The sequence below is a fragment of the Stegostoma tigrinum genome, chromosome 29 (assembly GCF_030684315.1).
Source record: "Stegostoma tigrinum isolate sSteTig4 chromosome 29, sSteTig4.hap1, whole genome shotgun sequence".
NCBI classification, from domain to species: Eukaryota; Metazoa; Chordata; class Chondrichthyes; order Orectolobiformes; family Stegostomatidae; genus Stegostoma; species Stegostoma tigrinum.
In genome coordinates, this window is record NC_081382.1 from 41,732,152 (window position 1) to 41,744,576 (window position 12,425).

General features: G+C 39.1%; 1 protein-coding gene across 3 annotated transcripts in view; it reads left to right on the plus strand.

Moving 5' to 3' along the window:
• LOC125465276 (cip1-interacting zinc finger protein-like) overlaps positions 1-12,425 on the plus strand; it is a 72,027-nt gene that overhangs the window by 28,262 nt on the left and 31,340 nt on the right. For all 3 annotated transcript variants that reach the window (XM_059638153.1, XM_059638151.1, XM_059638152.1), the window contains exons 5-9: positions 1,883-1,979; positions 4,332-4,420; positions 6,837-6,901; positions 8,366-8,545; positions 11,532-11,656. In XM_059638153.1, coding sequence (XP_059494136.1) covers positions 1,883-1,979; positions 4,332-4,420; positions 6,837-6,901; positions 8,366-8,545; positions 11,532-11,656 — 556 coding nt within the window. The remainder of the gene's footprint in view (positions 1-1,882; positions 1,980-4,331; positions 4,421-6,836; positions 6,902-8,365; positions 8,546-11,531; positions 11,657-12,425) is intronic.

Genomic DNA, 12,425 nt, shown 5'->3' on the forward strand with positions numbered 1-12,425 from the left:
ATGTTGCGAATAATTGTGATCCCAGGAGTTGCAATCTCTGTGACAGTCTAATAGTTAATGAAAATGCTGCCTTTATGTCAATTCTCTAACATCTATTAATTATCTGGTTTTCAATCCATGCTGATATGCTAATTCCCAACACCTTCGGCAGTTATCTTATTAAGTAGTCTTAGTTTTTTGGATTTCAAATATTTCATATCTTTTGCTTCCTTTTTTTAAATCCTGTTTGTTATCTCTTCAGTTCTGCTAAATCTTGTCAGGTATTGTTTCCCTTGTGAAGCCAAGCTGACGCTGCCTGACTATTTTTTGTTATTTCTGAATGTTCTGCTATTAGATCTTTTATAATAGCCTCTAACATTTTTCCATTAACAGATGCTAAACTAACTGGCTGATAGACAAAAAAAAAATTGACTTACATTTTTTGAATAAAGGTGTTACTTGGCAATTTTCCAATCCTGTGGAGTTTTCCCAGAATTAAAGGATTCTTGGTAGACTAGTTCATCCACTGTCTCTCTAGCTACTTCTTTAATATCCTAGGTTCATCCTGTTGAGTCTATCGGGATCTATTGACTTTTACTCCCATTAGTTTTCCTACTACAATTTCTCTAGTGATACTTACTGTCTTTATTTCTTTCCCTTTACCCCTTAATTATTTAGTATTTTTGGAATGTATTAATGTCTTTATGTGAAGACTGATTCCAATTTCATCTCTTCAAATTAAGGTTCCTATGTGACATGCCACTGTTAGTGCTTTTCCTGTTTAGTGTTCTTGAGGATACATTCAGAAGTGAGAAAGGGGTGGAGTGCATGCATACTGCTAAACTGACTTTCTGTTCCAGTTGATTTGCTCACTATTGCATTTCTTCTGTATCATACATTCATATGACATTTGCGGCCCACAGGGATATTCTGTTGCTTAGTGCTGTACATGCAAGAACCATTGGACAACCTAGCCTCTTTTAGTTTTGGGAGTTGGTGAACTGCCAAGAGTCATTCTCATACCTTATCACTTCCCTAAGTAGTTACTGCATAAGTGATTCTTGGCTCTGTCTAGAATATTTCAGTATTTTATGAAACATTTAGAGTCTTGGAGATGTGATTCTTTTTGAGTTCATTTGTTTGTAATTACTAACTCTCGTAGTTGTTTTTAAATCTCTTCAAATTGTTGCATACACCATGCATGTACGAATGTTTTGTAGTCATAATTTCTTTTGCGACGGCTAGTTAATGCTAGTTAGTATTCTTCTAAGAATTTTACCACAAATTGGTTAAGTCCAGACTGACCTTTTTCCTTACTTCTCTTACCTTTACCACCACCTTTATTGAATCTGCTCCAATGTAATGTGTGCTGTGTAATGTTGGGCTTAAATAGCAAGGGCTCCTTCAAATTATAGTGCTCATTATTATTTGATTCCCTGCTTCACCATTACACTTGGTTGTCATCATGTTTACATTTTGAAGTTGTAATACTCATTGCTGCATCAGAAGCCATTTTGCTACAATTGTAAGGATATGATCTGGCAACTTTTCTAATTCTGTCCATTTGTAACAAACGTGTAGGAGCCATGGAAGTTTAATGTTGTTTGTTGAATGCAAGAAAGAGTCCAGACAAGTGCTTTCTTTATATACATGCATCACAAAACTCCAGCAACACTGATTTATTTGTTCTTTGTATTCACCCAATTGAGCTTACACCTAATTATCCCTTAATTAACATATAACTGTCACCTGTTCCCTTGTCCCATTTAGTCGCAGGCATCTCTGCCAGACTGTACTCAATGATAACATGGTTGAGATAACAACATTTTTTGAAATCATACTAATTTGATAGAGTAAGCAAGCTTCATTTGTAGTATTTTAAAGGAAACTTTTTTTTGATCAGGCAATAAACTTGCTGATTCAAAAGATGCAACTGGCTTAAAGACTGAAGACTCTTCACAAACTGATGAACCAGATGTGAAAAGGAGAAGACTTGAGAGGTATTCACAAGTTTTCAGTTTTAATTTGCTTCTGCTTTTTCCATCTGTCTCTGAGGTAATGATCTAATGCTGGACTGCTACACCAGAGATACCACCTGTACCTATTTTTGCTTTATATCCCTTAAGATAATTTCTAAACAATCTGTACAAAGTGGTTATTATATATAATAAAAACCAAAAGAACTGCAGATGCTGTAAATCCGGAACAAAAACAAAGTTGCTGGAAAACCCAGCAAGTCCGGCAGTATCTGTGGAGGAGAAAACAGTTAACGTTTCGGGTTTGGTGACCTTTCCACAGAAGGTTCTGAGGAAGGGTCACCAGACCCAAAATGTTAATTCTGTTTTCTCCTCCACAGATGCTGCCAGACTTGCTGAGGTTACTATACATCTCGGTGTGACCTTCTGTTCTCCTTGTCTTGCTGCTGCACACCCCTTGTTATGCTCTGAATTTTACCTCTGGTGCAAACTCAACCTTCAGAGTAGCAAGTGATTTTCTTTTTGGACCAGAATTTCTGTCAATGCATTCCTAATGCTACAGAAGATAAAGGAAAAGTGCTAAGCTTTTGACTTCACTTGACGCTTCTCTTTCCTCTTCCCGTAAAATCCGGCCTTTCTTTTTTGTTTTTCTGTATGCTACTTACCTCAGCAGGTCCAAGTGTAACAACTGCCGTTTGGGAGCATAGCTGCTGCATTCCAATTTCCTACCACTGGGATTATGTGCGTAGAGCTCCCCACTGCAGGTATGATTCAGGGCTCACCCCCAGTCATGCCTCCACAAAAGTGGGTCCATGGGAGAGACTTAGGATTTCTGTTGTGGTGAAAACCTGGTCCTAAGTGATTATCTTAGCCGAACTGCTGAAACCAGACTCTGCTCCTTGGGGTAAGAGTGAATCTATTCAACTGTGCTCCAGAGATTGCTTTCACTGAAACGTTTTTAAAATTTAAATAAAAATGAACATGCATCTCAGCAGTTTGACCTTAATACGAAACCTTTTTCCAGGAATGATGGTATTCCAGCCACTGTATCACTCTGTTTAGATTCAAGAGTGGTCAAGCAGTTGCCTGCTCTTTATACATTGCTCAGAACCTTGCAATCTGTTGAGTGAGAGAGCTTCCCTGGGGATGTCAAATGATTTGAATGACCTAAAATAATTACCTTTTTCTCCAATTACAAAGTGTAAGCATTAACATCTTGTAAATAAGGGATGGTCTGTGTGACCCGGTGAAGCAAGATGACTGTCTCCGATAATGCATTGCTTGCTCCCAGTTCAATTTGTGAGTTTCAAAAATCGTAAGTGTTCAAGTTTGTGCTCCACAGTTTAAGCTTTGTTAGTGACCTTTCTCTTGGATTTATATCCAAGAATAAAATAATTAAGATGGGAATTTTTTAGAAATGTATGTGATGAACAAATTTCTCAAAGAATAATTGTTAAAAATTCTGCTCAAGGAGAATTATGTTTGAAACAAAGACACTGATATTATATTTTTTACTTGTGTTTTTCATTACGTTTGAGAAAAGCTTTATGCTTGCAGATAAGATGAACTTCACCCCCACCTCCTACAGCATGTCATTTAACCACATTTAGTATCTTTTTAGAGTAGTAACGTATTGTAAGGTGCTTCACAGGAGTGTAACAAGACAGAAGTTGATATAGAGACATTAGGACAGGAAAAGAGCTGGTTTCTATCACCATCTTGAAAGAGTTAGAGAAATACTGATTTGGTGATTAAAAGGTTGGCCAAGACACATGGGATAAGTCCCTGTTCCTCTTCAAAGCAATGCTTTGGGATCTTTTACAACTATTTGAGAGGGGATATATTTTATTTAATGTCTTATCCAAAAGTCAGCACCCCTAATAGTGCAGGACACCCTCAGTACAAGACTGAATTATGGACCTTAATTTTGTGTGTTCAGGTCTTTTGAGTGCGATTTGAACCCAGGCCTTGTGACGCCAAACAAGAACGAGAAAGCCACAGCAGACAGAGTTTGTGAATACAGCTTGGTCTGTCTATGATGTAATTGTTTCTAGGAGGAAAATATAAAGGAACACACAACATTTTTCTTTCTTCTGTCTCACATCACTTAAAAATAGGGAAAAATATTGCCAACTTTATATGTTAACGTTATTGGAGTGTTCTGTTTGAATCTTGTAAAACGGGTTTCCACTGGCATCTTTAAAAAGAAGCACAGCTCTTTGAATTTCACTTGTGTTGGACCACATTGCGACTGGACTTGTAATCACCTGGCCTGTCTAGCTATTTCTACATGGGAGCAAAATATGAAATTACCGTGAGTTGTCTTTTGCTGTCTTGAAATTATTATTGAATAAAGTTAAATTCTTCTTCCAACAGTGAAAATGATGATGATCTCCTTAAACATTCTGGTGCTGGGGAGTCAGCACTAACCAAGAGCAAATTGGAAGGAGAAGACATAGAAAAAGGTACGTGTGGCTCCAGAGTGAATGTGAGAAGAATAATCATGTTAATTGAGAGAGGCCTATTACCCAGTGCATCACCTACATTTGTAATATGCCCAGTTTGGGTTCGGCCAGGGTCAGCTCCTGATCTTATTATAGTCTTGATTTAATCATGGACAGAAGTGTGGAATGCTAGGGGTGGGGTGAAAGTGACAGCCCTTGACATTAAGGCCGCATTTAACCAAATGTGGCATCAGGGAGCCTGAGCAAAACTGTGGAATCAGTGGAAATTGAGACAAAATGTACACTAGTTGGAGTCACACCTGGCACATAGGAAGATGGTTGTGCTTGTTGGGAGTCAGTTAGAAATTTGCTAATTGAATGCTCAATGCTAAACACCATGTATGATTCCTCAGATACTGAAGCAGTCTGTTCAAATGCAACAATATCCAGTCTTGGGCTGACAAGTGACAAGTAACATTTGCGCTGCACAAATGCTAGGCAATGACCGTCTCCAACAGAAAACATCTTAACTACTGCCTGATTATTTTCAATGGTGTTACTATCACTGCATCCCCTGCTATCAACATCCTGGGGGGGTTATCATTGACCAGAAACTCAACTGGACTGTCCATATAAATACGATGGCTACTGGACCAGGTCAGAGGCTAGGAATACTGTGGCGAGTAACTCACTTCCTGTCTCCCCATCTACAAGGCACAAGTTAGGAGTGTGATGGAATGCTCCTGACTTTCCTGTTTGGGTACAGCCTTAACACACCTAAGAAGCTTGGCACCAGCTAAGACCAAGCAACTGGCTCGATTGGCACAATCCACAAACGTCCACTCCCTCCACCATTTGTTGCTCATTAGCAGCAATGTGTACTGTCTGTAAGACACACAACAGAAATTCACCAAAGATCCTGAGACGGTACCTTTCAAACCTAGGACTGCTTCTAAGGTAGCAGATAGTTGGGAAAACCCACCACGTACGTGTTTCTCTCCAAGCCACTCACTGTCCTAAATTGGAAATATATCGTTCTTTGTGTCACGGGGTGAAAATCCTGGAATTCTGTCCCTGATGGCATTGTAGGTCTACCAACAGCACATGGACTGCAGTGGTTCAAAAAGACAGCTCACCACCACCTTCTCAAGGGCAACTAAGGATGGCCAATAAATGCTGGTAGCTGACAATGCCCACATTCCATGAGTGAATTTTAAATATATATCAGTGATATTTTGTAGTATGGTTGCTCACGTGGTGTGTCCCATGCCCCTTCCTCCATATTAGAAACAAAACTGGAAGGTATGCAAAGCTAAGCTGTTCTCTCCCCAAATAGAATTTTGCTGACTATCTTGCAGGTGCCAATGTCACAGCTCAGGTACACTGGAAACACTAAGACTAGAAGTGGAGGCTGCCCATTGAAGCTGATTGAGAAACCACTGGACAAGTTCCAAACCTAGGTTTCAGCAAGTGAATTTTTGATGAATTGACCCTGCTCTGGAAGCACAGGAACACAATCTCAACATACAGAGCAATAATTTAGGACTGAGATGAAGAGAAATTTCTTAATTCAGAAGTTTGTGGATCTTTAGAATTATCTACCCCAGAAGATTATGGATGCTCCATCACTGAATGCATTTAAGGATATTTGATCAGAGAATCCGGGAGATGGGGAGAGGCAGAAAAGTGGATCTGAAGCAAAGGATCAGTCATGATTATAATGAATGTTGGAGCAGTCTTGTGGGAATGTAAAGTCTACTGCTTGTCCTTGTTCTTGTGTTTAAGTAGCAAGTGGGAGACAGAGACAGAGAGAGAGACAGCACCGTAACAATGGAATATCAAATCTTTGTGACATCTCCAGGTGCTTCTAATCTTTATCAAATTACACTTATGCAGACAAATGTGAAAGCTGGTCTCTGTGGAACCAGTTTGCCTAAGCAACACATAAGATGAGCATGTTATAGATGCTGTGTTTATCTCAGATTGCAAGTTTCTGAATATTGTGAACTTTAACATTTTCATTTAGCTAGTATTTCACTTATCAGACTTGCTGTTGTTTTGGAGCACAGCCTGGGTTTATCTCTATATGACAGTGAATCCTGGAGCTATATTAATGGAATGAATCAGGTTCTTGTTGAAATCACAACAGATCCCTCATCACCTGGTTTAGAGTTGCTTTAAGCTTTTTCAATACCCTTCCCTTGATGGTAGGGTACTGTTCTGTGTTTTGCTTCACATAAAAGGACAGGATTTGTTAATGTTGCTTAATAGTTCCAGGCTTGCTAATTAGAAACATTTTTTTTAATTGGGAAGATGTGCCTTGATACATCTAGTGACCTGCGTTCTGGCAATGTTAGGTGCTTTTAACTAAGTCTACCAATTATAGAACTCTGTTGCTTACAAGACAGATTCAATTTTAAAAATTATCTACTCACAGAAACCAGTGAATGTGAAGGTAGTGGAGCACAGCAGAATTTGGAGCACAGTGCAGCTAACACAGAGGTGAGAATAAATGTATTTCTTAATTCAACCTGTAACCTTAATGAATGCAGCAGGTATGATGTTTTAATAGAAGCCAAAGCTGTGTATGAAGATATGCATCTTTTAATTATTCTCTGTTAGAAGTGATCTCAGCAGATCTTGTTAAATGAAGATTGACCAAATCTAACTTGGATTAACTCTCCAAGGAGCTAGGTTAGAAGATCTTGATTTCAAGTGCAGATCTTACTGGTCACAAATGCTTGTATTCTTGAGTTTTGTTTTCACTTTGGAGGCTGTTATAAAATGTAAGTGGAAAATACAGCCTTCTGAGAAATAGTAAACAGCTAAGGCTGGAAAACACTTGAATTAAAATGTGAGAGTAATGACGGCAAGCACTTATTCCAAAAGGCTGTAAATAGAAAAGAAGACCTGAATCAGCGTGATAAAGAGCTTTGACTTCTTGAGAAATGTTGATACTTGGGATACATCACGACAGTTGAAGAAGTGTTGATGGAAATTGTTGGGAAATCTTCAGTCCAAGCTGATTCCGCCATGAGGGTATAAAGCAGACTCAGCAGCAAGGGAAGCATTGCTAGGACTATTAGTGAATGTGGGTTGTTCATGGAGACATAACACTACAATGATGACACTCATAGGCATTTGGTGTCATTGACCTGATGCACACAACCTGGAAGTTTCATAAAAGATATTTCCTTTGTGAATTATTTTATCTTTTCTATGTTTTTACATATTTTGGAATTTGATCAGCTGCCTCAGGAAATTACATAATCGCTGAAAGAAGTTGTCATTTATGTTTAATGTTCCTTGCTGATTGATGTGTGATAGCTTTGGAGACTAGGGTATACTTACTTTGTTTATTGCTCGTTGTTTGTTCATTTTATTACTTCCGGGATTGTTTTCATTTAACTGTTGGATATTCAGTAACTCAGCATAAAAGTGGTTATTTAAGTCCAGCATAATTTTAATTTATGCCTTATTGCCTGTGTCAAATCACCTTGGAGACCAGGCTTTCAGATCTGAAAGGCAGGAAGCCACAGGTGTTGGATGCTTTATTATTCTTGTGTGGGAGGCTATCATTGTTAATTGTGGTCAGCAGACAAACCAAGCATGATTTTATTAGGATAACAAAGTGTGGAGCTGGATGAACACAGCAGGCCAATCAGCATCTTAGGAGCACAAAAGCTGATGTTTTGGGATGGGTCCAGGCCTGAAACATCTGTTTTGGTGCTCCTAAGATGCAGCTTGGCCTGCTGTGTTCATTCAGCTCCACACTTTGTTATCTCGGGTTCTCCAGATCTGCAGTTCCCATTATCTCTCATGGTTTTATTAAGAACTCTTTCTCTCCCTTCCCTTCCTTGTGCTCGCTATTCCATCCCCGTCCGTGACCACAATGTGACTGGTGACAATGCCTCCTTCAATTGCTTAATATGTTGAGGAAAAAAATTGAAAATATATACCTTCCAGATGCTGAGCACCATGAGTACATTGAAAGTGACAATTCAGCAGAGCAGTGAGAGTCGGGCAATCAGTACGTCAGCACCAGATTCCGGGACCAGGGATGATGAGGACTCGACTGAGGAGATGGATTCTGTACCTACCAAATTCATTTGTTATATCTGCAATGCTAACTGTTACAATCAGAAGGTAAGGAGAATGTCAGTGGCTTGTGTAACTGAGCGAAGTAGCTGAGGAGAATCTATGGTAGATTTGCTGTGGTAACTGCCACCTAATGATTTTTTTAAACTCAATTAGCCAATGAGAAGTTTTTATTTTTGTGCAGTATGAGAGCGAACAGGGAGAGAAAAGTATGTTGCTTTTTTTCTTTGCCATTTTCTAGGAGAAAGAACTTTTTATTTGTGTATTTTTATTAAAAGTTATCAATGTTTGTAATGTAAGTTACATTCTTTCAAGTAGGAGTCCTTCAGAGAGGAAGTTTTCCATTTTCTGAATGAATGGCCAGTAGAATGGAAAATGTGTGATCTGGTGCTTGTTCATCTACTGCTAGTGCTGGTACATCCATGACTAGTGCAAGGCTGTCTCTAGAGAGCAAGAATATCAGTGTTGAATTGAGAAAAAAGCATTCTTCTGCAAAGTGCAGGTGCAATATCTGATCTGGACATGCAGATAACCATTGCGCAGAATGGCATAAAAAACACAGAAGGAACCATTTAAACATTAGTTAGTTTTTGTAAAATACAGTCCACCGAATTGTATATGTTTTGCTGACTCCTGTGTCCTTTTAAATTATTCTTTCCAAAATATCTAACCTTTCTTTTGGTTCTTTACATCATCTAAATTAAAGCTGTCATGTTACCAATACCTTAATGGAAGTAATTCTAAAGCCTTGCATTACTGATACTGTACTAAACTTCATTTAACCTCTCCAGGTCTTCAATATCCTGAATATGAGTTAAACTAGTAAAATTTAGGAGTTTCAGTACCATGTTGTAAGATGCATTTCCCTGGAAATTATTCAAAGAATGAGTACCTGTGTCATTACTGAAGTTGGGTTATCTCCAGAAAATGGCCAGGGCTGTGCAGCTGACTGCACTGACAATTCGATGCCACAATAATATCTACTTGATGTGAACAAGGTCATGTTAATGTAAGCCTAACAGGACAAGTAAGACGTTGACATTTTGAGAGGAGGTTTGAATGCAGACAGCAAGCACTGATCTGGCAGTCTGATTTGAATGTGTTGCATTATTCCAAGAGGACATCTGTTCACAGTTACCTAATATAATGTGATAATATGTCAGCACTGTATCACATTCTGATAAAGTAGCCAGATATCTTAGCTGCTGGATGGTATTTTGCAAGGAATAGAATCATCACATTTGTGCATTAACTGACAGTAGAATCATCTCCATGTAGAAGGAGACCATGCAGGTTTCTATAATCATGTGGCCCTGGATGTGAGTTTGCTCGCTGAGCTGGAAGGCTCGTTTTCAGACGTTTCGTCACCATTCTAGGTAACATCATCAGTGAGCCTCCGACGAAGCGCTGGTGTTATGTCCCGCTTTCTATTTGTCTGGTTAGGTTTCCTCGTTGGAGCTCATTGGATGAATATGTCATCCACAAGCGGACCCAAAGTTTGACACCTTTGTCATCACTGAACAAAACAAATTAGAGGAAACATTCAAGACCATCAATAATACCCTTTACTGGCATAACATTCACAAAAGAGGAGGAAAACAACAACAAACTGCCATTCCTAGATGTCACAGTAGAGCGAACAGTCAATGGGGAACTTCAAACCAGCGTCTACAGGAAAACAACACATATGGACCAAATACTGAACTACAGGAGCAACCATCCCAACACCCACAAACGAAACTGCATTAGAACATTATTCCAACGAGCCACCACACACTGCAGCACAGAGGAACTACGCAGAGCAGAGGAAAATCACCTATACAGCGTATTCAAAAAGAATGGGTACCCTATAAACACAGTCCGCCGATTCCTCAGCAACAAACCTAAACAAACAGACAAAATGTGCCCAGAAACCATAACCACTCTCCCCTACATCAAAGACGTTTCCGAAATGACTGCCAGACTACTCGGACCTCTTGGCATCAGGGTAGCCCACAAACCCACCAACACACTAAAACAGCAGCTAAGGAACTTAAAAGACCCTATACAGACAACAAATAAAACAAACGTCATCTACAAAATGCCTTGCAAGAACTTGTGACAAACACTACATTGGACAAACAGGCAGAAAACTAGCCACCAGGATACATGAACATCAACTAGCCACAAAACGACATGACCCACTATCACTCGTATCCTTACATACAGATGTGGAAGGACACCACTTTGATAGGGACAACACATCCATCCTAGGACAAGCCAAACAGAGACACGCACGAGAATTCCTAGAAGCATGGCATTCCAACCGGACCTCCATCAACAAACACATTGGCTCCAAATCAATCTACCATCCCCTGAGAAAAAGAACAGGAAATGACATCACCAACCCAAGGAAACCTAAACAGATAAATAGAAAGCGGGACATAACACCAGCGCTTCTTTGGAGGCTCACTGATGATGTTACCTAGAATGGTGACGAAACGTCTGAAAACGAACCTTCCAGCTCAGTGAGCAAACTCACATCCAGAACTTCAACCTGAGCTACAAATCTTCTCAATCATGTGGCCGTTTGAAACCAATGCACTGAGCCACACAATCATTGAACACTTTTAGCCAAAGTTATTGGGGAAACTCAAGCCCAACTGGAATGGTTTATGGGGCAAATACACACAGCCCAGTTGTCGCGTTGTTCCATGCATCGTATTGAATAGTGTAGCACACTAACAGTGATAAAATGCACAGAAAATCCATTGAACTCATAAATTCTGTGGAACACTGGCTGAAATAGTCAGTTTTTACAGCACCAAAGAAACACTTTGGCCCATCGTGTCAGCTGTGTTCCAGGCATTTCGATTAAAATGCTGACTCAAAACATACTTGTCAAAATAATTAATATAAATCTGTTATGAACAAACCCTATTATCATTTTCACAAAGTCCAGTATAGCTAGAGATTAAATTCTTGCAACCTCATTTGAAGTTGTTGATGTCTAAATTTCTCTTCCATAATTCTGTATTTTTCATTTTATTTGAAGAATTTTCAAAAACACATGAATGGAACTCGTCATCATCAGCGACTCCTGGAGATTCAGCAAATGAGTAATGCTTGTCTGGCCACAATGATTCCCAAATCTGATGGAATTGGAAGAGGCAGGGAAAGGTGCGTGAAAATACCAGACCTCCACAAATTGGAAACAAGGAATTCACAGCACAAAAGCAGCCAATTGACCCAGAACGTGCAAGTGGATTTCATGCTCCACCTGAACTTACTCACAACCGTTGTCACTGAGCCATATCAGTTAATCTATCTTCTTATTGTGTCTGTTTAGTTTTCCCTTGAGTGCTTCAAAATTATTCATCTCAATTACTTGTGGTATAGATTTCCATTTTCTCTATAAGGAAGTTCCTCCTGAATTCTCTATTGGATTAATTACTAGCTTATATTTATAGCTGCTACATTTACTCATCCTTGTAAATGGAAACATTTTCTCAACATATATGCCATCAAATTTATTTTTATAATCTTAAAGATCTCTGTGAGGCTCCGTCTCAACCTTCTGTTTTCTTTAGAAAAGAGTGCCTCCCTGTTTAATCTTTCTTCATAAGTATTACCCTTCATTATATTTGTACTTCTTACGATGATAGACATTTGCACCTCTTCTGGTGTCTCCATGTCTTTTATGTAATATGGAAGCCAGAAGCTCAGCAATACTCAGTGTGGAGTAACCTTTATTTTTTTATGTAAGTTTAACTTGTACAGTTATTAAGACAGAAGACATCCTTTCTCATGCATTCTCTTCATAATTATGCATGCTTAAATGTAATACCACCTGCGTTGAAACCTTTGATTGCTCAGTAAATTCTAATCCCTGGAGTCTCCATGTAATCAAGTACCATGCACCTCCCTCTACTTGTGTTTTGTACATTTT